This window comes from Lipotes vexillifer, unplaced genomic scaffold, assembly GCF_000442215.2.
Source record: "Lipotes vexillifer unplaced genomic scaffold, Lipotes_vexillifer_v1.1 scaffold331, whole genome shotgun sequence".
Classification (NCBI taxonomy): Eukaryota; Metazoa; Chordata; class Mammalia; order Artiodactyla; family Lipotidae; genus Lipotes; species Lipotes vexillifer.
Window position 1 is genome coordinate 1,938,969 of NW_006774049.1, and position 26,838 is coordinate 1,965,806.

Here is a 26,838-nt window from a genome sequence, read left to right on the forward strand (position 1 = left end):
CTGTTGTCTGCAAATAGGAATGCCAACTGGGCTGTCTTCGTGTTCCTTTTCCAAGCAAGCTGTCTTTAACTAAGGCAGTTACTTGGGCAAAGTTTAACATTGGAGAATACACGGGTCATTTCTTTGATTCTCATAAAGGGAATTAAAGTTGAAAAATAAATCCAACCAAGTTTGTTTAACAAGTTTCTCCACTCAGATTGCTATCATTGTAGGAGCTTTATAATCTTTTCTCAAAGAGGGTGCTTTTTTGTTTGTTTTATTTGCTTTTTAAAAATCATTTTAAGATCATTGTAGACTACACATGGTTGTAAGAAATAATACAGAGAGGTTTCTTGTACTCTTCACTCAGTCTCCTCCAATGGTTATATCTTTCGTTAGTATAGTAGAATATCACAACCAGGAAATTTCATTGATACCATCCACCAACCTTAATCAGATTTCACCAGTTTTATAAGCACTCAGCAATAAAAAGGAACAACATAAATATACAAAACAACCTGGATGGATTCCAGGGGAAGGATGTTGAATGAAAAAAGCCAATCCCCAAAAGTGACATATTGTATGATAACATTTATATAACACGCTTGGAAAGACAAAATTATAGATACAGAGAACAGATTAGTAGTTGCTAGATGTTAAGAGATGGAGCATGGAAGGAGGTGGCTGAGACTATAACAGAGTAGCAGGAGGGATCCTTGCATAGAGGGTTTTTAATAGAAAATACAGGTTGACATTCTGAGGTTACAAGTGACCATCTGAAATGGGAACACCGGAACATTTTACTACAGTCCCCTTTCAGAACAGAAAAAAAAAACCTGACAAATACATGTATTTTTCTTTTTTTTTCCTCTAAAGATGAGATTGGCATCTTGGAATATCTACTAGTTCCATACAGGACTATTGTAAAAATCAGATCAGTAAAATCTGTATTGTAAAAAAAATCAGATCTGTAAAAATTCAGATCACTAAAGAAGAATAAAAGGGGTGTAAGAACTCATATCAATTCTAAAAATTAGAGGCTTTACTGTTTCTTTAATAAATGCACAAAATTAACAAATCTCTTCAAGTGTGAAAATGTGAATATTCTTTAGTAATCACATATATTGTTCCTTTTAGAGATATATTTAATCTGTTCTTAAAGTTTCCGTTGTTGCTTAATCCAGAAACCAAGATAGTGCACATGCCAGCTGTTCCAGCTGTATCTAAGTTCATGCTCAACTGTCCACAGAGGATCCTGTGCTGATCTGACCTCGTTTCAGCCTCGGGACTTCACGCCCTCCTCAGGTGTTCAACCCAGCCTTTACACAGGTGAGGCCAACTACAACTGGGCTTATCTGAACTTGGAGAAATTTCCCGTGTTTCTTTAGGGCAGAGACTGGTTTAGACAAGCTAAATATTTTGGCTTTGGACTGTTCACCAATTCATTGCTGCCTTAGGTCATAACACTATGCTGAAAGAAACTTTAAAAACAACTTGTATGAGAGTAGGCTTTAGAAAGCTGTTGATCAAAGGAAGTTGCTAGAAAAATGGCCCATGCCTGTTAAAAGTTGTTAGAACTTGAAGAAAAAATAACAAGCAGTATATATAATTTCATAGGAAACTGTGCTCATGATTTTAAAGAGTTAGGTTGGATTATTCTGTAAGGCATGAAAACTCATCAAAAATGCTTAGATTTTAGAGAATAGTACTACCAATTCTTTACAAAACAGTGAGTAAAGTATTATGGTCACAACCAGGCCATCCCTGGTTGAAAAAAATACAAATGTACCTGATCCTTCTAGTGGAAAAGGATCCCTTCACAGCTATTTCTTTCATTCTTTTAATTTCTTTCTTCCCTTGCTCTCCCTTCCTTTTCCCCATTCTTCCTGTCTCCCTCTCTTTAGTTCTTCATTGCTTTCTTTTTGGGTCATTACACTAAATAAAGGTAAATTAATTTCCATAATTTAAAATAGCTATTGTACCTTCAAAAGGAGAGATTATTCTGCTTTTAGGATCAGGTCTCACAATAATTAAATTAAAAGTTTTAAATGAACAAAGGATATCAAATTGTGCTCTCTTCTCCTTTAGAAGCAACTGGAAACAGCACTGTAAAATAAATTGAAAGTCAATCTAATGGTGTTTTAATAATTAGGTTACCTACGTATTTAAAGGATTTATATGGCATAATTATTAGTACTGTACTGATTTCATATCAAGATCTTCAAAAGGATACTAAAAAAGGGGAAAGAAATTTTGCCAAATTTCATACGACTCAAATTACTGGTTTTTAAAAGTTTTTAAGAGGAGAGTTAATCACAATTACTTTGTAATTTTTATTTTTTTACATCTTTATTGGATTATAATGGCTTTACAACGTTATGTTAGTTTCTTCTATACAACAAAGTGAATCAGCTATGTGTATACATATATCCTCATATCCCCTCCCTCTTGAGTCTCCCTCCTAACCTCCTTATCCCACGTCTCTAGGTCGTCACAAAGCATCGAGCTGATCTCCCTGTGCTATGCAGCAGCTTCCTACTAGCCATACATTTTACATTTGGTAGTGTATATATGTCAGTGCTACTCTCTCACTTCGTCCCAGCTTCCTCCCTACCCCTGTGCCCTCAAGCCCGTTCTCTACATGTGTCTTTATTCCTGCCCTGCCACTAGGTTCACCAGTACCGTTTTTTTAGATTCCATATATATGTGCTAGCATACAGCATTTGTTTTTCTCTTTCTGGCTTCACTCTGTATGACAGACTCTAGGTCCATCCACCTCATTACATGTATTTGTAATTTGTAAAGACTTGCTAATTATGAAAAAAGAAATTAATGCTTGGAAAAATGGAGTAGTATTTTCACTAAAGCATAGAAACTCCTTCATTAACAATAAGTCTGAAATCCCCTTAAACCGAATAATAACATTCTACATGAGTAAGAGAAGATGAATGGTATGCAAGGTCAATATACTAAAAAAAACGGACAGTTTTGGGTTGATTTTGGGTGGCATATTTTTATTGCAAGTGTGTGTTTCTGAAATGAGTAGTTGTGCCAGTATGTATGCACATGTTTGTATACACATATATATTTTAAAAATGGTTTTTGCTAAAACTGGAAAATATGCATTAATCTATACTATGAATTAAAACGTCTTTACTCTCAATCTCATTTCTCTTGCTTTGTTAATTGCATTATTATAGACTCTCAATCACCAAATTACAAAGCCTCGACCACTTTTTCTGATTATTACTGAACATGCTATCCCTGTTAAGTCTGGTTGACTTTACCCTCATGGTATCTCTCACACTGACCGCCGTGGTATACTTGGTATAATTCCATTGCCACTACCCAGTTAAATCCTGCATTGCCTGTTATCTGGACTTCTCAAATTTTAAGGTGCATTCATATCACCCAAGGACTTGTTAAATGCAGATTCTATTTCAGTAGGTCTTGGGGTAAGACCCGAGACCCTGCATTTCTAAGTTCCAGGTGTTGCTGACACTGCAGGTCCTCAACCGCTCTCCCTGTCTAATATGGTAGCCACTAGCTACATGTGGCTATTGAGCACTTGAAATATAGCTAAGTAGGCTGAAGAACTGAACTTTTAATTTTCTTCAGTTTGCATTTAAATCTAAAAGTTTTTTGTTTTGGTAGAATTGTATTTCACTTTTATCACTGCACCATTTAAGATATTAGTGTTGAACTGTAGTGTTTATGTCAGGCATGCGAGTCATTTGAGTTGCATACATAAACACATAACTGATCTGGTCACTGTTAATGAATGAATTAATTTCAAAAACTTTTTACACAACAGTGTGCTTATCTGAATATTTTATACAGACAGCATGAGTTACAGTAATACTTGTGTAAATCATGATTGGTAATTAAATTGAAATACTTATTTTTATTAGAATATAGTTAAATTATTTTTATATTTAAAAAAGTAGGTGAAGGACAAAAATATAACAAGTATAAAATATATAAGAAAGCAATCAGGAATACAAAAAAACTTATCCACAGACAGTGAGAGCTGGAGCATTATTGGGGTGATGGTGCAGGGATGTCAGAGGGGCTGGAGAACCAGTAGGGGAGTGGGGGGAAGAGTGGTAAGAAATGAGGTCATTGAGGTTAGAGAGGTGTAGGGATGGGGGATAGGACTGGCTTTTATTCTGAGTGAGATGGAAAGTTCTGGAGAGTTCTAACAAGTTTTAAAAGGCTATTTCTGGCTGCTGTGTTCAGATCAGACTGTATGGGGGTGGGGCAAGGGTAAAAGCTGGGTGATCTGGTAGGAAGTTATAATTACAACACAGGCAGAAGATGATGATAGCTTAGACCAGTGATGGAAGTGATAAAAAGTGGCAGAATTCTCCAATTTTTAAAAAGTAGGGCCAACAAGTTAGATGTAGAGTGTGAAGGAAAGACAGGGTCAGATTATAGGTGGAACAAGTTGATCTTTCTTCTCTTGTCAAGTATCTTCACTGGCAATCCACTGTCTCAAATTTTAGATGGGTATTCAAGTGCCTATATGCTTTGGCCCCAACACAACACCTCCCCACAGCCCCCGAATGTTATTTCCTAATGCTTTCATCTTTCCATGATTCCCTTATGTTCCTAGGCCTTTAATAATGATAAGATAAAAGAATACAAATCAAAACTATTATTTTTTAGGAACTTACTATATTACTGATAGTTTTAGGCTCTTAAACGCTAAAGAACTAGGAACAAATTATTAGACAGACATTATCATCACATTTTTAGATACAAACATATTAACAAGTAATAGTAAAATTAGCATACAAAAGAGGGCCCATTTTGACTCTCAAGATAAGACTTTTCCTTTCATACCACGATTTTCATGCTGCACCCTCTGCCTGGAATGCTATCCCCTTTCCATGTCTGGTCCACCAAGTCTCCTTATTCTGTCAGCCAGAATTAGGTTTTCTTCCTCTAAATCAAATCGTTAAAACAAATCATTTCCACCTCTTTCTCCACACCTAATATTCCTTCTTCTATTATTAATAATAATGACCATAATAGTTAACATTTGTTGAGTGCTTACTTCGTGCTATATACATTTATACTATCATATTACCTTACTTTGCTAAGTATGCTTGATATTCTAAAGCTTTTAAGTTCCAAGCATTTAGGAGAAAAGAAAATTTTAAGTAAATGTAGAAAAAAACCCTACCCCTTAATTTATTCTACATGTAAAAATTAACAAAGAAGATTTATAAATGTCCACTTTGAGCATTCAAAGAAACACTAAAATGTAAATTGGCCTGGCCATATAAACTGATGCAAGTATTGAAGATACAGAACTAAAAAGGCATATCAATCAAAGTACAAAAAAACTTAATAAAATGGGGGTCTAAAAACTGGACAAAAAATAGAGGACTTTTAAACACTTTTAATTCGGAAATAATTTCAAATTTACATAAGGGATACAAGAATAGGAATAGTACAAAGAACATCTTTATATCCTTGGCCCAAATTTACCTAACTCACAGATTCACCCTTTTGCCAACATGTCCATGAGTGAGAAATAAAGTATTCTTGTAAACCACTGATATTTCAAGGTTGTTGTTACCAAGATTTTGCATGTTCTCAATCTCTCTTATATACATATGTACACATATATGTATACATATATTTATATACACATATCTATATAAATATATATACACATATACACACACAATTTTTTCTAACCATCTGAGGGTGAGTTACATTACACTCGTCATGGTTCTTTACCCCTACAAACGTCAGTATTTCCTAAGTATAAGGCTATCTTATACAACCATAGTACAGCTATCAAATTTAAGAAATTTAACATTGAACCAATACTTTTATCTAATCTACCATCTGTATTCCAATTTTGTTAATTGACCCAATAATATCCTTTATAGCATTTTCCCCATTCCAGTGCAGGATCCAGTGTAGGTCAGCTTTTTATTTAGTTTTCATGTCTCTTTACCTTCTTCTAATCTGGGACCTTCCCTCCCTTTCTCCTTCCTCCCTCCCTCATCCTTTCTCTTTTTCTTTCTTCCTGTCTGTCTTTCTCTCTCCCCTGTCCCTCTCTTTCTTTTGTCCCTCCCCTCCTCCCTCCCTCCCTCCTTCCCTTCCTTTTCATTCTTTTGTTTCTTTATGTCATTGACAGTTCTGAAGAATATAACCCACACCTACACCCGCAACACACACACACCTTTAAAAAAAATAAAGCTGTCCCTCATTTGGGGTTTGTCTGATGCTTCCTCATGGCCAGATTCAGGTTTATACATTCTTAGCCATAATGCTACATAACTGATGTTGCGTCCTTTTCAAGGTATCACATTTGGAGTCACACATGCCCATCTGTTCTTCACTGGTGATATCCATTTTTAGCACCAGTCTAGGAGTTGTCTGATTTCACTACTGTATAATTACTATTTTCCCCTTGTAATTAATAAGCAGTTTATAAAAAGCCACTTTAAAACCATGTAAATATGTAAGTGTTCTGCTCTTCATAAAAAAAATGCCCCCTAGATTTAGCATTTTATGATTTGAGTCTGATCCAGCCATTACTGAAACAGATGCAAAATGCTGACTTCCCAAATCTGGCAGCTTCTCTGATAACTGGAGTTATCAGTCAGCACTCAACAGTCTATAATGAGAAAGAGCCCTCAGTTCTCCCCATTAATTAATTCATCTCTTTACTATGGTATGGACTCATGAATCACAATTTTTTCAATGGTTCATTACTGTATTTAATTATTTTGGTGCTCAAGTACTTCCAGATTGGCCAGTGGAAGGCCCTTCAAGCTGGTTCCTTGTGACATGATCCCATCATTTGGGGCATTTCCTCATTTTCTAGCATAAGATGTTTCAGGCTCATTTTGTACTTACCCACCCCCGGCCCTGAAATCAGTCATTTCTCCAAGAAGCCTGGATTCCTATTAGTGGGAAATGGGCACTTAGATATGCTATATGCTCATTGCTATTGGGGTGTCTGCTTCTTGGCTCTTTCAGCTGTCAGAGCTAGGATTATATACACATACACACACACACACACACATGTGTGTGTATACATACACATATATATGGGTACATATTATTCATATTCACATACATACATATATACATATATATTTTAGAAATGATGCATTCACAATGATACCTCCAATTCTAGTACATCCACAGGATTCTTTTTTGACTTCCTTCATTCTGCTTTGAATGTCTTTGCTTTTTCATTGAGATTCTGGCTCTCAACAACAATCAACACATTTGCTGAGACCTATATTACATCTTAAAATTGTTTCAGAATGGCTTTGGCCACACCTCTAAAATAACAACAAGACAACAAAACATACTGTAAAAGTTTTGGGATTTGTTTGCAATTCTTTTCTAACTCAACCCAACCTGTCAAACACTGAACATAAATACTGTGTTCATAAGTTACTGAAATTGATTCTTTCTTTTGTTTTCCTTTGGCATATTTATGGTATTCATTTGACATGCAAATGAATTAATTTATTTCACTTTGCTTGTAGTTTTAAGCTCATTTTCCCTTTCCTATCTTTCCTGATTTCTTTATATATTTTAAAAATGTGTAGAATATGAACATGTCCCCCAAAGTAAAAATTACATAAAAAGGTATTCTCAGAGAGGTGTCATTCCCTCCTGCATCTTGTCCACTCTGTGCCCACCCGTGTTGTAGATAACCAATTTCATTGCTGCGTAGTTTATCCTTCCTTTGGTTTCTTTTGTAAAGATAAATAGATACACATGATAATTTCTCTTGTTTATAAATGATAATACTATATACCTACTGAGGAGAGATCTTCCTTCTCTTTCCTGCAGCGGCATAGAGCTCCATTGCATGTATGGACCATAGTCCATTCAATCACCTATGCTTAGGAGATTAAGGTAGTTTCCAATATTTCCTAATTACAAATAATATCACAATAAATACTGTGCACATGTATTTTAATATTATTAAAGGTATATCTTCAGGGCAAATTCCTAGAAGTGAGGTTGCCAGGTTGAAGTGTAAATGCATACATAGATTTGTTAGAAATGCCAAATTCTCCTTCATAGCTGCACGCCATTTTGCATTACCACCAGCAATGTATGAGGATGCCTGTTTTGAAACAGCCTCACCAATAGCGCACTGTCAAGCTTCTGAATTTTTGCTAATCTGATGGATGAAAAGTTGTACTGGCATATCTAAAAAAAAATAGCTTTGCTGAGGTAGAATTTATATATAATAGTAAAATTTACTAATTTTAGGTATATGGTTTGATAACTTTGCTTAACCCAATGTCACAAAAGTTTCTTCTGGAATTTTAGTTCTTACGTTTAGATCTGTAATCCATTCAGAGTTAGTTTTTGAATATGAAATGAGGTAGTGGTTGAGATTCAATTTTTCTCACACTAATATTCCCTTGTTCTAGCACCATGTATTGTAATGAGCAGCTTTTCCTCATCGAATTGTCTGTGAATGTTTTCAAATACCAAGTGACCCCAAGTGAGGGCCAATTTCCACTGGTATCAGATTGCTGTTAGCTCCAGGCTTAAAACACTCGGAACAAGAAATTTAGTTCACACAGTTCCCCGCTTCCCAGAGGAGCAGCTTCTCTGCGTTCATGTTCCAGTTCCTTTGGTTGTTGCTTAGTGTGTAATGTCCAGGTTTTAGAGTTGTTTTCTCTTGGAAAATGTCCTCTGCAAGTGTCTTGCTCAGTACTAGAAGCTGGAAGTCCTGTCTCAATGTAGATTTAATTGGTATTTCTCTTATTATGAGAAAGACTGAATATCTTTTCATGTTTCATATGACCTTTTTATAACTTTTTTGGTGAGTGGTCTGTTCATGTCTTTTACCCATTTTTCTATATAATTTTTGGTTTCATCTAAACTGTTAAAACTTCTGCTTATAATTTGTGTATATGGATGCAATTGAATTTTGCATATTAATTTTTTTAAAAAAATTTATTTATTTGGCTGCATTGGGTCTTCGTGGCTGCGTGTGGGCTTTCTCTAGTTGCGGCAAGCAGGGGCTACTCTTCATTGCAGTGCGCGGGTGTCTCATTGCAGTGGCTTCTCTTGTTGCGAAGCGTGGGCTCTAGAGCACAGGCTCAGTAGTTGCTGCACACGGGCTTAGTTGCTCTGCAACATGTGGGATCTTCCCGGACTAGGGCTCGAACCCATGTCCCCTGCATTGGTGGGCGGATTCTTAACCACTGCCCACCAGGGAAGGCCCTTGCATATTAATTTTATATCTTGCTGGCTTGTGGATTTTTCCAATGAGTTAGTTTTATCATTAATTCTCTAGAGTTTTCTGGATTACTATTATGTTATCTGCAAACAGAGATAGCTTTATTTTTTCTTTTCCAATTTGTATGTCCCTAGTTGTCTTTCTAGTCTAACTGCATTTTCTTTTTTTGTGCTACTTTTATCAGGTTTAGGCATTAAATGTTATACTTGCTCCCAGAAAAGAATTTGGAAATTTTCTTTCTTTCTTTTCTTTTTTTTTAATACTCTGAAGCCATTTATGGGGGATTGATTGCCAGAGGTTTGGTTAGATTCCCCTGTGAAACTATTTGGCCTGGTCCTTTTCTATAGGGTGTCTTCTTGGTAACTTTATTTCTTCTATAGAAATTAGTATATTAAACTTTCTATCTCTATTGAGGTCAGTTTTGGTAAACGATATTTTCCTAAAACATTTTAATAGGTGAGTTAATCCCAGTTATGTTAATTAAGATGACTATTATGTTCAGTCTCAATTTTGTCATACTGTCTTTTGTTGAAATTATTGTGTATATTTACTGCATTTCTTCATTCATGTGTCCCTTTTACTTCTTTAAAAAGATTTGGTAATTAGGAAGATGTGTATTTTCATTCTACAGGTTACATTTGTATTATTGCTTTTTATAGTGCCTGATATTCCCTCAATCTTTACCTCATCTTTTTAATATTTGGTGTCAGTTTTAAATAATATTCAGTGACTATTATACTTTACTCATACAACAGAATGATCTTATGCTATTTTCCCTTTTTTTCTCCCTTCTCCTCTCATTAAAAATAAAATTGCACCTTTGATTTTTGTCAGACATGTAATGTTTACACATTATTCTTTTACCTGTGAACTCACTCTCACTTTAGTCTCAGCTATAAAATAACAGATAGGAAATGCTCACAGTTTGGAAATTCTTGTCAAAGTTATCCCAGGCATTTTTTGGCTGGGTGAAACTCACCTCTCCCAGATTCCTCAGGAATACTACATGTGTACATTATGCTCTGAATACTGGCACATTTTAAACTGTTTTTCTATGGCCTTGATATCTGGGAGTCAACTTGGTGGTATACAATATTCTTGGTTTACACATTCTTTCCTTTAGTTTCATGAAAATATTGCTCCACTAATGCCTTACTTTGTATGTTGTGCCAAGAAGGCTGATGCTGGTCTAATTCTATTGCCTTTGTAAGTTACTTGACCTTTTCATTTGAAGGCACTTTGTATATTTTTTTCTCTATCTTTAAAGTCTACTAGTTTTACTAGGATATGTCCTATAATTGATCTTTCCAGGCCAAATTTCCCCACTACCCATTAACAATGTTAGGTCATCTTATTTCTGAAAAGTTTTCTTGGATTATAGTTCTAAATATTAGTGCTGTTCAGTTGTTTTGATTCACTTTTTTAAGAAAATATTTTACTTCTTTATTTCATTCTTATTTTTCTGGTTTTCTTCAATGCCTTTTCAGTTGATTATGTTCTTCCTTGGGAAACCTGTAATTTAGTTTTCATTTCTGGTATCATTTTGTCTTTTTCTTCTCTTTCTTTCCTAAGTTTTATCAACTCTCATTTCATTTATTCCTGTTTCTTGTCATTTTCTAAGTCAGTTTTAAATTTCTGATTTGAGGTGTTTTTTTTCTTAATGCCAAATGCTTGTTTGAGGATATTAAATGGAGTTTGCAGTGATGTGTTACAGTTTTTGTCAGCTTTGTGGCTGAATTGTTTTGGAGTTTTCATTAGGAGGAAAGCTTTAATTCACATTGTCTGATTTTTACAGTTGTCTTGTAATGACAGGGACAGATTTTTTTTTTTTCCAATTCCTTTGTCTTTCATAGAAAGAGTTCTTAGTTCAACAGCACCCTCTTCTGTGCAATTTCTTTTATGGATCATGTTGTTGACGGTCATAGTAGAGGGTAGATAGAGGAGGTTTGGTATGTCTTGTTTCTCTTTCATTTCTGCAAGATCCTTAATTTTCCCCTCTTATTTCCTTGTTTCTCTTTATTTCCTAATCTCCAAGGGATACCACCCCTTCTCTATTTGATTCTTCCCCAGAAGCAATGATTCTCGAAGGCTGCCACTTCTGGTTGCACACACTTTCTCAAGTCCTGAGAACCACAAAAACCTGTCCTCTGTTCAGTATTTTGGCATTAATAGTTGCATTTTTCTCTTTCTGGGGGTGATTTTATTTTTAGTATTTCATCTAATTGCTCTGTTTCTCCTTATTCTTTTTCAGAGTTTTTAAGCCTTAACTCCTCTGCTCTTCGTACCCCAGGTTTCAGTGGCAGGCAAGTTGCAAGAATTTGTTGGAATTTTTAAACTCTATTTGTATGTAGCTTGAAGGTTCTGGTGTTCCCTGTCCAATAGCCATATTTAAGGTATGGGTCCTGGGAATTCCCTGGCAGTCCAGTGGTTAGGACTCAGTGCTTTCACTATCATGGGCCTGGGTTCAATCCCTGGTTGGGGAACTAAGATCCTACAAGCCAAGTGGCACAGCCAAAAAAACCCCCAAACAAACAAACAAAAGAAACCAGTATGGGTCCTGTATGGTTTTATTTTGCTCTGTAAATTTTATGTTTTCTGGGAGGATAATGTTGGGGAGATTCAAGATCAGGATTGCCACTGATCTATAACAATGGTCTCTTAACTTCCTACTCTTATTAATATTTTATTTGTTACTTGTGTCTCTATTTCATGATGATGCTGTTGTATTTTTTTGCTGTAAGTTACTTAAAATTCTCTGAAGAATCATGCAGAGTGAAAATTAATTTTTTTAAATTTAATTAATTATTTTTGGCTGCATTGGGTCTTCATTGCTGTGCGCAGGCTTTCTCTAGTTGCAGCGAGCGCGGGCTACTCTTCATTGCGGTGCATGGGCCTCTCATTGCGCTGGCTTCTCTTGTGGAGAATGGGCTCTAGGCACACAGGTTTCAGTAGTTGTGGCACATGGGCTCAGTAGTTGTGGCTTGCAGGCTCTAGAGCGAAGGCTCAGTAGTTGTGGCACATGGGCTTAGTTGCTCCATGGCATGTGGGATCTTCCCCGACCAGGGATCAAACCCGTGTACCCTGCATTGGCAGGTGGATTCTCAACCACTGCGCCACCAGGGAAATCCCAAATTTTTACTTTTCATTATTAAAAAATAAAATTAAAAAATGCTCTGCTTTGGAGGTTTTTGTTTTTTGCTTGCTTTGTTTTTATCTTTAATAAGATGAGTATGAATAACAGAAGAAAAGAAAAAGGGAAAATAAAAGAGAAAGAAAAAAAGAAGAGAAAAGCAATGAGATGGGTCATTTCAGTCCATAGATATCTGGCTTTGAAAGCAATTTCCAAGAGGAGTTTTAACATTTCCTTTGGTAGCAGGAATTCAGCATGGGTACAGCCCCTGTGAGTGACTGCTTTTAAGATCTATACTATTTTATACTATACTGTTTACATCTGTAAGCTCTGGGATATTATACAGCATCAATGCTTTGTAATTATACCTCATATGTTTATGCACACATATACAAAACACATATATACAATACATACACTTACTTGTTTCACATTTTGGAGTTCTTCTGTCAATTGTTTCCTTTGCCTTTCCGATTGAAATAATTTTTCCTATATTTAAAAACCACTGAATTAATAACTTGTTATGAAGGTATCAATAGGTATGATATTTAGGGCTTTGTTTCAAAGCTTATAAGCTCCCCAAACATCCAATTTCTACAATTTGAAAATGTAGTTCCCAGTCATTTTTCTGGCTTTACACATACCATCTAAAAGTAATTAGTTATTTACAGTATAATTGTGGTGATATAAACATATTTTCTGTTACTATAATTAGTCACTTTTTTTGGAGGGGGGTCCGGCACCATGCAGCTTGCAGGATCTTAGCTCCCTGACCAGGGAATGAACCCAGGCCACAGCAGTGAAAGCCTGGAATCCTAACCACTAGCTACCAGTGGACTCCCTGTTAGCCACTTTTTAAAACCTCAAAATCCAAGGTCCAAAATAAGTCAATCAGGATCAGAATGTATAAATATTAACTAAATGTTGGGTAATAGCTATCATTGCCAAAGAGCTTGCAAATTGAAGAGCATTATTATTACAACTTAGAGTGTCTCTTACTATACTAAAGAGGACTATGAAACTGAGTTAACTATTATTTTCTTAATTTAGTTTATTTTTGGAAGATTATCCATAAAACTGAAGATATGACTGGTGTAACCAAAATATGAAATAATAGTTACTAAGGAAGAATAACATCAGGCATGTCAATCAAATATTAAAATCTTTGAACTTAAAATTCAGTCGAGCAAATATCCTAAAATGTTCAATTTCGTTAAGTATGTCATAAATAAATCTACATGTTTTTGATCAAATCAGAGATACTAAGAGTAATTTAAGAACCATTTTACTATAAACGCAAGCAGAGGAATTGCTGGAAGATTATATTGAGTGGTAAATATTCATGGCAGCATTGCAAGGTTTACAGGAAGCAATTCGCTTTCTGTTATACTTCAGCTCATTCTTGTCTAACAGATGAAATGAAAGTACATGACAATGAATATAATATAGCAATCTAATGAATCTGCCACAGACAAGAAGTCAAGAAACTGCTGGCTCCTGGGTTTTATGCAAGTCACCTTCACTTTCTGTGTCCTAGTTTTTTGCATCTGTAAATGGAAAATATATCTATTTTCATTCAGCTTTGCAAAGCAGTAGCAATGTGAACTCTGCAGAAAGACTTTAAATGAGGCCCATGGCACTTTTAAAAATCATTCTTGCAAAATAAAAATTAGCCATTGGTATCAAATTTTCTTGGCTTCATTTTTCTTCGTACCTCAAATCAGACATGAAGAATAGAGATGTCACAGGATAATGGGAAGTGATGAGACCATCTACACACTCCCTGAACTTCATTTAACAACCTCTGTTATTTGTGTGAGTGTGTGTAATATCAATACAAGCAGAAAAACTCAAAAGTGCAAACATTATCTCAAATGAAATATTTATTGCTTTGTACAATCTTTTCTATAGTTAAACAAGTGGTTCTCAGCCAATAGATAGGTTCTCAGGTAAAGGAAATTATAAAATATAGAATATATTTTACCTGTGCTTTTAGGTTTTGTCACAGTAGGGTATGCTCAGTTACATCTCAAAAATTTTAAATGTGAATCCTGATTTACTGAATAGCTCCTCAGGAAAACTTTGTTTAAATGTTAAATTAAATTAAAATTCTAATAATTACTACTGATATTCCAATAAAAAACAGGAAAATATCACTAAATTTAACAATGATAAACATTAGGGAAATAAAAAAGATCTGAGAGCCTCAGAAAATTCTGATGAACCGTAAGGCTCAATGACTTATGCAGAGTAAGTTATATAAAAATGCTGTCTTACCAATGTAACCAACCCTGGAGATGTTTTCTAAGAGAATATGAGGAAACTACTGTCAATATATTTTTAAAACTAAATTTATATTTTTCATCTTAACTCTTGTTACACAAAAAAATGTGGATAGTGGTTTCAAAGATGTAAAAAGAAATATAAAATATTCCTTTAGTAGTAAAATGCTTACATTTGGAAGTAACATGAATTGGTATTATCTTTTGAAAGGGAATTTGGCAACATATAAAATTTTATGCATCCATATTCTTTGATAAAAGCAATTCAGCTTTCAGAAATGTATTCAATTTGTACTTTTACAACTGCACAAGGGCCCAAAGATACATCTACAAAGCTACTTATGATGGAATTATTTTTAATAATGGAAAACTGGAAGTAGCCTAAATATCCATCAATGAGGAACTGGTTAAATAACCTAGAATAGAACCTTTTGATGATAGGAGAGGCATTAAAAAGAATTAGGTAGATCTGTATATGTTAACCTGAAAAGTAACCAAAGATATAATGCTAACAAAGAGAAAAAAAGAAGGCAAGTTGTAAAAAAGTGTGTAATACATGCAATTTTGTAAAAGTTAAAAAATATATACACATGTATTTTTAAACATATGATTGGCTACATAGAGAAAGTCTCTGAAAGGATAAACAAGATATGTTAAACAATGGCTTCCTCTAGAGGTCAGAATTTAAAAACTAAGGTAGCAGGGAAATTTTTTTTTTTTTTTTTTTTTTTTTTTTTTGGTGTAAAGATTTTGCTTTAATTAAAATTAAACAAATAATAGAATTTTACTTTTTTAAGAAAATAATTAAAAGTAATTTAAAAATATATTCCTATGGTGAATTAATGGTAAATCAAGTAGTTATGTTGCTTTTCTTGAAGATTTGAAAAATATAATGGCTTTCTGTAAAACTTAGGATATAATGTAAATTTAGTATTCTACTAAACATGAAATGAAGATATATAAAGAGAACCAAAATCTTAAAGTATATTTGGGATATACTGTGTTTTTATTTCCCTTAAATCACATTGCCTTAATTCTAAATTATGTTAGTGAAACAAGATGTCCCTGAAGCATTCCCATGAACATGGGAGAAAATGTATTTTCCAATGAACATCTGAGGATCCAAAACTGTCATGGGTTGTTTTGTGGGCTTCTCATCTAATCTTTATTGGCTCCTTATTCTTGCCATCAGCGGAAGAAAAAAAAGGGGTGAAAAGTAGCCAGATCAGAAGGGATAACTAAAAACCACTGTTCACACTGAATCTTAGATGGAGACTGTGAAATATAAATAAGTGTGTGAACTAAAAAATTAATTCTCTAAAGGTCAGCTGAAGAAATAAATATCAAATTACTTGGTATTAATATTCAATTCTAAGCTATTTGATATTAATATTCTTTAAAAAAAAACTAAGCCCGATACTGCAGAATTCAACAGAAGGTAATTTTCTTTCTTTTCATTTTTCTAAAGAAAATATAAGGAAGCTAAATTGGAGATTACCTTAAGTGTATTCACTTCTTCCAAGGCATCATTTCTTTCATGCTTAAGCCTTTCCATTTCATCTGCTTCTAAGGAATCACAGGGAAGAAGCTGTCAACATTAAAATATAAGAGAAAAGTTATACATTAGATACTAATTATGAGAACATAAAAATCCTTTTTGATGAGTCTTAGGCTTTTGCATTCCAATAACAAGATTCAGTTTCTTACTTTGGAGTCATTTCATTAGATAAAAGAGAATATTAAAATAATCTGGGGTAACTTAATTCATTTAAGCTTAACCTTATATTTTTGTTACTAATACAGAATTTAGATGATTATGAGATATACACACTCTGGTCTCATCTTTATTATTCTTATTTTAACAGTATAATTTTTCCTTAAAGTCCAAATTTTAAGACTGTGTTTATAATGTATGTGTTTATATGTGTGTGTGTGTGTGTGTGTGTGTGTGTGTATACACACACAATGGAATATTACTCAGCCATAAATATAAATGAAATAATGCCATTTGCAGCAATGTGGATGGACATAGAGAATATTATGCTTAGTGAAATAAGTCAGAAGAAAGGCAAATACTATATGATATCACTTACATGTGGAGTCTAAAAAATAAAACAAATGAATGTATATGTAAAACAGAAACAGAGTCACAGACATAGAAAACAAACTTGTGGTTACTTAAAGGGAGAGGGAAGCGGGGAGGGACAAATTAGGGGTATTAACAGGGATTAGGGATTAACAGATACAAAGTACTATATATAAAATAGATAAGCAACAAGGATATACTGTATAGCACAGAGAATTATACCCAGATTCTTGTAATAACCTATAATGGAATATAATCTGGAAAATACTGAATCACTATGTTGTATACCTGAAACTAACACAATATTGTAAATCAACTATACTTCAATTAAAAAGACTTTATGAGTTATCAACATAAACTACTCCTTCAAGATGTCCACACCAAGTACATGGTATATAAGGCTAACAAAATGCTGGACATTATCAACCAAGATAGTTTACAGGAACCCAGTAAAGTACATTAATTGATTATGCCTATTATTGTTTTAACTAAATGAAATATAATGTAACAGCCAAAGTGGCTTAAAAAGATTCCTGCACAGAAACTGTCTTGAAGATAATATTAATTCATGCACAGGTGAATAACAACAACAAAAAATAGCAGAAATGACAATTTCTCTTACTTCTAGCTTGATCTCTGACAGTTAATTATAAGGTTAAAAAAAATGGCAATCTTATCAGAGATAAAAATCCAATTCTAATTATAGCCATCTTCTATGCAGAAGTTATAATAGAACTAAAAATAAAGTATAGAAAATATGATTTATAGGACCGAATAGAGAAAGTGATTGCTATATAAGTATGAGCTTTAAAGCAGGGCTCTTCAGATAGGAGAGGTGAATGCAAAGTAGGAAAGGATCATACAAATAGTTAATAATATCAACCATTTACTAGGAACTTTGTGCAGATACATTGCTAAGGACTGTATATATTCAATATTAAATCCTTACCATAACTTTGTGTCTATTTTACATGAGGGAATGGGCTCAAAAGGTTAGTAAAATGCCTAAGGTTTCACAGCTAGTAAGTGGCCATTCCAAGATTCCCACAGAGATCTGACATTAGTCTGTGATTTTTACTAACTGCTCAACAAAAAATCATGGTCGTATGGATATGATAAATTCAGATTTGCTTTCCAAGTCTTAGAATAACAGAAGTTGGGGTCACTCCTCAAGTTTTTGCAGAAATATTTTCCCTAAAATTATTGGTTCCTTTTGTTCTGACACATTTGCTTTTGTGTACCTATGGCCATTGTCCATAATAACATGATCTCATATTCTTCATCTGTCTCTGTCATTCTATTTCATAAGTAGTCACAGAATTCATTCTTACACTGTTTTAGGTTACTTCCAAATACAATTTCACATGTAGCAATATTTTCCAAAATGTGTTCCAAAGGATATTAATTAGATTTGTATAAAAGCATAACTGGATGATGGTGATGGTGATAGTGGTCCTTGTAGGTCAGATAAGTTAGAGAAATGCAGGATTTAGAAAAAATTAACTTTCTTTCCTGCAGGGCTTCCAGTAGTTTTGATATGCTAATAAGCATTTTGAATATCCCAAAAGGTAACATAATGACTTGTTTTCCTCAAGTTTTCCAACCATATTACACACACACACTCTCCTTTATTTTGTAGTATCTCATGGGACTAATGTCTACCAAGCACATTCTGGGAAACACTGCTACTATACATTCAGATGGTCTTATTCTATCTTGTTATCTTAAGAAGTAAAAATAATTCAGGAGTTTAAATGAGAATCTAGATAACAGAGCTATCATAATTTACTAAGATAAATTATGGATTGGGATTTTTAGGGATGTAATCACAAATTTTTGCATTTAAAATGAAGGTAAATCATGCATAAAAGAGTCCATGGTACCATTTGGGGAGGCAAAGCACTAGGCGACAGTCATAGAACACACCATGACTTCAAAAAAAAAGTTTTATAACTTTATTGCTATTTTAGGGCTAAACAGAAAAAAAACTGGCCATAGATATTACTTGTGAATTCTTTGAAAAGCCCCTTTGTACCCAGTGACTTTCCAAATATGCTTCAACTAAGCAAGCAGCAAATGAAATAAATAAATTGTTGCTATTTAACATCAATGATTCCAGACAGATACCTATTTTCTAATATACCTCCAGTTCTTGGACTTTATCCTCCTTTCCTGCCTGGCTCCCATGATATAATTTTCGACTCTCAGGCTCCTTGACCTCTGCGATACCTGGTACATAACATTATAAATCATTTCTACTCTGCTTTCTCACATCTCCTATGGAGATATCAAGAGGTACTTCAGAAAGTCACTGCACTGAGCTGAGCAAGTGTGACCTCAACTCTCCCTTCACTGTGCTCCATCATCATAATTTTTAAGTTACTTGACTTGTGCCAATTCTGGATAGCCACTATTGCACTGCCCACCTTCCTAGCCTCAATTCATTTTAAACAGAACAAAACAACAACCTCTGTTTCAGTCTAGTTTTATTGATAAACCCTTCCATTACGAATCCATCCAATTATGTCCTTTCCTTAAAATTTCTGTGTATTCCCCTTTTTCCCCTTCCATTTCCCCTGCTTACTCCTTTTACTTCTTATAATCTGGTTTACGTATCTTTCCTCCCATCCCCACATTTCAAAAATAATTACTTGTAGTGTCACCAAACAACCTGCTATTTGACAAAATAAATGCCTCTCATCAACTTTCTTAACCACTTTGCTACATATAACATTGCTCAAGCCATTTGTTCTTGAAACTTTCTCTTCCCTAGGTTTTTCATACTCCACTATCTCATCTACCCTCAGAATATTTAGGCTGTCTTGACTTAATTTCACTTCTACTCCTTAAATGGGGGAAAAGGGAGGTTCCCCAAAGTTTGTCCCTTTCCGCTGCCTTCTCTACAAGCTCTCCCTGAGTGATAATATTCACTGCCATGCTATCATAACTATCACCCTTCAGATCATTCTCAAATCCCTCTCCTGGTGCCCAGTTCCCTATTTCCAATTGCCTTTTGGTTATTTATACCTGTCAGCATCTTGAACTTACTATTTCCAAAACACAACCCATCACCTTCTCTACCTTTCTCTTCTTATTCTCTCTTTCCAGTAAAAGTAACAACATGTCATTAATCATCCGAATAAAAACTTCAGAGTTATCTTTAACTCATTCTCCCTTGGTTCTGACATCCAAATGCAAGCCTCATTGACGAGATACTTGTTTCAGTAAATATCTTAGATCTGTCTCACCATTCCTTTCCATTCTCCTCATCTTCACCATAGTTTAGCTCTTTATTATTCCATATTTGGTAGTCTAGACTACCAACCACCACGTTAATCCCTTCCAAGATAACCAACACTATTTAAGATTACTATTTCTAAAATACCACTTTGATCATGTCATTATCCTCCTTAATGGCTCCTCACTTAACACAGGTACAAATTTCTAAGTTTACTATTTACTCTTCCTTCACTGACCTGCATGTACCCAATTATCTTATTTAAAACATAGATTACTCTCTGCTTACCAACACATTATACACATTGTTTTTCATGCTAGTAAAAACGCTTATCATTCTCTGTTCACCTCTTGAGCAGATAAAATCCTATTTATCATTCAAAACTCACTCAAAAGCCAACTCTGTTATGAATCCTCTCTTAATGTTCTAAGCACTATTATTACTATGGCCTTATCACACAATGCATTTTTAAACTTTATTTGTAAATTTCTTTACATTATACCCTAAATTCCTTGAGGGGCAGGCTCCAGTTTTATTTATCTTAATAACATGTGCTGGAGCACCTAACACAATGCCACACACACTGTAGTTGTTCAATATACATTTAATGTTTTACAGATGAGTATATAGTGAAGTGGCTATAAAGTATTTACTGCTACACATAGTGAGAAATACCATTTATATCAGTGAAATATTATCATTCTTATTATATACAGTTCACTTTGATATTTTCCATTCTATTCTATTTCACTTGTTAAAATGCAATCCACTTAATTGATTTAACACGAACCCCAATTGTGAAAAGTCTACATTCAGATACTTATGGTGTTCTGTGATTTTAATATAATCCATTTATGATACTTGATTAGTGTGGTAAAGCCATCGCAATATCATGGACTACAGTCTGCTGTTGCTAATTTTAGAATACTGCTAGATGTAGGCTCCAACCTTGCCTTTTCTGTGTGTAATCTTGTGCCAGTCACAGGTATAGCACTGTGTGAATTTTTTAATATAGCAATGATGACTAGAATCACAGAAAGATAATTATATTTTTGCTTCTAAATGCCATATTATTCCAAAACCAAAAGTTTTTTGTCAACTAAACAAAAGTAGGACTGACTATACTGGCTCAGCAATTCTTTCTTCTTAAAAGATAGTATCTCAAGAAATCTTATGAGTCAGACAGAATGATCAGCAAATGAAGCTAGTTACAAAAGAGTACATACTGTATGATTCTTTTTTATTATTATTAATTTTTATTGGAGTATAGTTGCTTTACAATGTTGTGTTAGTTTCTGCTGTACCACAAAGTGAATCAGCTATGCGTATACATATATCCCCTCTTTTTTGGATTTCCTTCCCATTTAGGTCACCATATAGCACTGAGTGGAGTTCCCCGTGCTATACAGTAGGTTCTCATTAGTCATCTATTTCATACGTCATAGTGTATATATGTCAATCCCAATCTCCCAATTCATCCCACCCCTCCCTTACCCCCTTGGTGTCCATACATTTGTCCTCTACATCTGTGCCTCTATTTCTGCTTTTGCAAATAAGTTCATCTGTATGATTCTATTTATTACTGTGTCCATTATGCTTCTGTAAAAATATTTTTAAAAAATAAATTAAGAAAAATACAAGCCAAAAAAAGGGAAACATATGGGTAAAAAACAAGCATCCCTAACATGGATTATAAAATCTGACTCTGTTGTTTAAGATGAGATGGTTGAGGGGGTGACCAGAGGGGAATTTCCTCACCTTCACAGAATGTCATGTCAGCATCATGACCTCAGATTAATTGATATATTATTTCACATGAGGCACTATACTGTTTTTCAACTAAAAAAAAAATTGGGAAAAATACTAAAAAATATATTTTTTAAAATTTGTTTCTGGTGAGCTGTTTGACAAGTAATGATTTTTACAGTATTTTCAAACTGCGGTGCATAACTCATTAGTAAATTATAAGACCAAATATTTAATGAAATAAAATTGAATATTAAATAAGAACACAAGGATGTAGAAAAGGTAAGTAATGCTTTGAGACTTTTGTTTCAGTTACATATGTGAGTGTGGTGAAGTAAAATGCGTTCTTACTATGGATTTGTGGATTCAGGTCTTTTTATGGGGATTCTTCTGTGTGCTGACAAGTGGAATACAACAAAAGAATTCTTGTAAACTGATATAATGACTCTTGCACAATATTTGATTTGAAGCCACAAACAGGAAATTATTGGCATGTGGGCCTTGCACCATTACCATCAGCACTTTGCTTTTGCTATCAAAATGCCACAGACTGAATACATTCTTATCTGCCCTAAAATCATATTGGCAAAAAGGAAGTAAATTACTAATTTGGAGCATGAGTATTTCTTTGCAGTTGCTAAGAAAGTTTTGCATGCTCATACAAAGTACTCTGAATTCCCTACTTGACTTATATTGTAAGCCACCCAACCACCTTTGCCTTTCCTCATCATAAATGGATATGGTAGCTTTTAATACTTTTTGGCAATTAGAAAACCATGTTCTGCTATCAACGTTAGGTAGATAAAAACAAAACACCTGGATGAGTGGAAGGAGAACCGTGCTCTTACAGCTTCAGTCTTCCTACTCTAAATGCTACATTTAGAGTAAATCAGATCTGCTAAATCAGCACTTCAATTCTGGGAGAACTAGGTAATCTCCTGAGAGTTTCCAAACAACCAGGTCTTTGGAAACTCTCATTCTCAGCAATGGGAACTCTCATTCATTGCTGGTGGGAATGCAAAATGGTACAACCACTTTGTAAGACAGTTTGGCAGTTTCTTACAAAACTACACATCCTCTTACCATATGATCCAGCAATTGAGTTCCTTGGTATTTACCCAAAGGAGTTGAAAACTTATGTCCACACAAAGACCTGCACATGACGTTTATAGTAGTTTTATTCATAATTATCCAAATTTGAAGCAACCAAGATGTTCTTCAGTAGGTAAATGGGTAAATAAACATCCAGATAAGAGAGATGAAAAGACACAGAGAAACCTTAAATGCATATTACTAAGTGAAAGAAGCCAATTTGAAAGGGCTATATACTGTATGATTCCAAGTATATGACATTCTGGAAAGGGCAAAACTATGGAGACAATAAAAGGATCAGTGGTTGCTATGGGTGGGGGGCAAGGTTGTGGAGAGATGACAGGCAGTGAACAGAGAATATTTTGTGTAATAAAGATACTCTGTATGATACAATAATGATTGATACATGTCATTATACATTTGTCCAAACCCACACAGAATGTATACACCAAGAGTGAACTGTAATGTAAACTATGGACTTTGGGTGATTATGATGTGTCAGTGTAGGTTCATCAGTTATAATAGTCTATAAATTCAACGTAGCAAGATTTTGGCAAAAATGTATACAGATAAGATAAGCCAAAGTAATATTTGAAAAGAAGAACAAGGTGGGAAAGTGTGTCTTAGCAGATATCAAGACTTATGAAACCAAATAAACCAGCAGAATAAAGAGCTCAGAAATGCCCATGCAAATATGGAAATCTTATAAATGACAGAGCTGGACTGAAAATAATCCTTCCATCCCCCTGAAATATGAATTTACATTAAAAAAATTATCTTTATAAAAATAATTTAACAAAATTTATATCATATTTATATTTTTTGATTGTGAATCAATAATATAATTACTATTCAAATCAGAAGAAAATTTTAATATATAAAATCTAATGAACATAGTAAATTGAAACAAATACATTACAATTTACCTAAATTTTTTGGCAACAAAATGATAGGGTGATCAATGAAAGATTTTTAAGCTTGAAATTATAACATATCAGGGTAACATTCTAGGGCAATATAGAAGAGAAGTAAGAGTTAACAGAGAAAAAGGAAAGATGATAAATTTCTGAGATTAAGAACTGATGCCTGAATTTTCTTTTAAAAGATAATTATGGGTACCAAAACCTATAGTATTAGATTTCATTAGATATATTTAAAAGAGTTATATAATAGGTTTCCTTATAAGAAGAAAACTATTTAAGAGAGGTCCAAGATGGTGGCATAGGAAGACCCTGAGTTCACCTCTTCCCACGAACACAACCAATCTACACCTACATATAGAGAAATTTATTTTGAAGACCTGAAGGCTGAATGGACAGCTACTACACATAGAAGGACCACATAGAAATGGGTAGTAAAGATGGAAACATGGTATCCATGAGAACCCCACCCTGACCTGCAGTAGGGAGAGATGTTCTGAGGGGCCTGAGCACAGACTCACCCACCCTGGGACACGACCAAAAAACAGGAGTTTAAAGGGCACCTGGACTAACCCTAGAGCTTCTGCAAATGAGCAAGGAACTGCTGGAGATCTCTCTGGGGTCAGAGGGGCCAGCAACTGCCATCATTTGAGTTCCCCCATGACTCCCCCGGCCCATGCCCACTCCAGCCTGAGCTGCCCCACCAAGGCAGATTTGAGTGCAGCACTCCCCTGGAACCAAACCTGGCATGCAACAACTCCAACCCCAGCCAACCCACTAAGGTGGCCTCAGATGCAGCATTCACCAAGGCCTTCCTCCAGCCTGTGTGTATTCTAGCCCCAGCCACCCTGCCGAGGGGGCCTCAGGTGCTGCACTCTCCATGGACTGCCTGCTCTAGCTCTATCCAGCCTGCCAAAACCACCAGGCACAAGCAGTCTACACAGGGAATGCTCCTCTACAAGCCATTCTTTCAAAACCACAGAGGTAGCTATTTTGCCCAATTTATAGAAACAAAAACTGAAAGCCAAATAAAATGAGGAGACAGAGGAATGTTTCAAACTAAGGATCAAAATAAACCCCCACCCCTCCCAAAAAAAAACGTTAATGAAATGGAGATAAATAATTTACCCAATAAAGAGTTCAAGGAAACGGACATAAGGATGCTTACCAAACTCAGGAGAAGAATGAAGGAACACAGTGAGAACTTCAACAAACACTTAGAAAATATAAGAACCAATCAGAACTGAAGAATACAATACATTAGAGGGAATACAATAGAGAGAATAACAGCATACTAGATAATAAAGGAGAATAGATAAGTGATCTGGAAGACAGAATAGTGGAAATCACACAATCAGAACAGAAAAAAGAAGAAAGAATTTTTTAAAATGAAGAGAGTTTAAGAGATCTCTAGGGCAACATCAAGAGTACCACATTTACATTATAGGGGTCCCATAAGGAGAAGAGAGAAAGGGCCAAAAAACTTATTTGTAGAAATAAAAGCTTATTTGAAGAAAAAAATGAAATAAAAATTTCCCTAACCTGGAAAAGAAAACAGACATTCAGGTAGAGGAAACAGAGTCCCCCAAAAGATGAACCCAAAGAGATTCTCACTGAAATATATTATAATTAAAATGGCAAAAGAGGGTATCTTAAAGGCAGCAAGAGAAATATAGCTAATCACATACAAGGGAAACCCCATAAGACCATCAGATGATTTTTCATAAAATTTACAGGCCAGAAGGGAGTGGCATAATATATTTAAAGTGCTGAAAGCAAAAAATAAAATAAAATAGAATATCTGGCAAGGTTATCATTTAAAATTGAAGGAGAGATAAAGGGTTTCCCAGACAAACAAAAACTTAAAGGAGTTCATCACCACTAAACCAGTCAGACAAGAAATGTTAAAAGGTCTTCTTTAAGCAGAAAAGAAAAGGCTGTAACTAGAAATAAGACAACATATGGAAGGAAGAAAAAAATCCCACTGGTAAAGGCAAATATATAGTGAAGGCAAGGGATCAGCCATTTAAAAAGCCAGTACAAAGGTTAAAAGACAAAAGTAATACAATCAATTGTAACTACAGTAAGTAGTTAAGGGATTCAGAGAATAAAAAGATGTAAAATATGACATCAAAAACATAAAATGTGTGGAGAAGAATAAAAACATAGTGTTTTTATAATGGCTTCAAAATTAAGTGACTATCAGCTTAAAACAGATGGCTATACACAGGTATATAAAACCCTCACAGCAACCACAAACCAAAAACCTTTAATAGATACACAAAAACTCAAAAGAAAGGAATCCAAATATAAACTAAAGGAATCCAACAAATCACAAAGAAACAAACCAAGAGAAGAAAATAGGAACAGAGAAGAACTACAAAAACAACCAGAAAACAACTAAAGTGGTAATAAATACATACCTATCAATAATTACTTTAAGTGTAAATGGACTAAATGCTCCAATCAAAAGCCACTGATTAAAGAAAAAAAAAAAAGACCCAACTATATGCTGCCTGCAAGAGGCTTACCTCAGATCTAAAGCCTTGAATAGACTGAAAGTGAAGGGATGGGAAGAGATTCCATACAATGGAAACAAAAGAAAGCTGGGGTAGCAATACTCATATCAGATTAAATAGACTTTAAAACAAAGACTATAACAAAAGATAAGGGGTCAATCCAACAAAAGAATATAACACTTGTAAACATTTATGCACCCAACACAGAATCACCTAAATATACAAAGCAAATGTTAACAGACATAAAGGGAGAAGTATATAGCAATACAATAATAAGGGACTTTAATAACCTACTTACATCAATGGACAGATCATCCAGACAGGAAATCAATAAGGAAACCCTGGCCTTAAACAACACATTAGATCACATGAACCTAATAGATATATAGAGAACATTCCATTAAAAGCAGCAGAGGGCTTCCCTGGTGGCGCAGTGGTTGGGAGTCTGCCTGCCGATGCAGGGGACATGGGTTCGTGCCCTGGTCCGGGAGGATCCCACGTGCCGTGGAGCAGCTGGGCCCATGGGCCATGGCCACTGGGCCTGCGCGTCCGGAGCCTGTGCTCCACAAGGGGAGAGGCCACACAGTGAGAGGCCCGCA

At 34.8% G+C, this 26,838-nt stretch overlaps 1 protein-coding gene across 1 annotated transcript in view; it reads right to left on the minus strand.

Moving 5' to 3' along the window:
* Positions 1-26,838, minus strand: part of STXBP4 (syntaxin binding protein 4) — a 171,887-nt gene that overhangs the window by 83,711 nt on the left and 61,338 nt on the right. The window contains exons 9-10 of the mRNA XM_007448640.1: positions 16,137-16,226; positions 12,780-12,845 (exon numbers count right to left, since the gene is read on the minus strand). Coding sequence (XP_007448702.1) covers positions 12,780-12,845; positions 16,137-16,226 — 156 coding nt within the window. The remainder of the gene's footprint in view (positions 1-12,779; positions 12,846-16,136; positions 16,227-26,838) is intronic.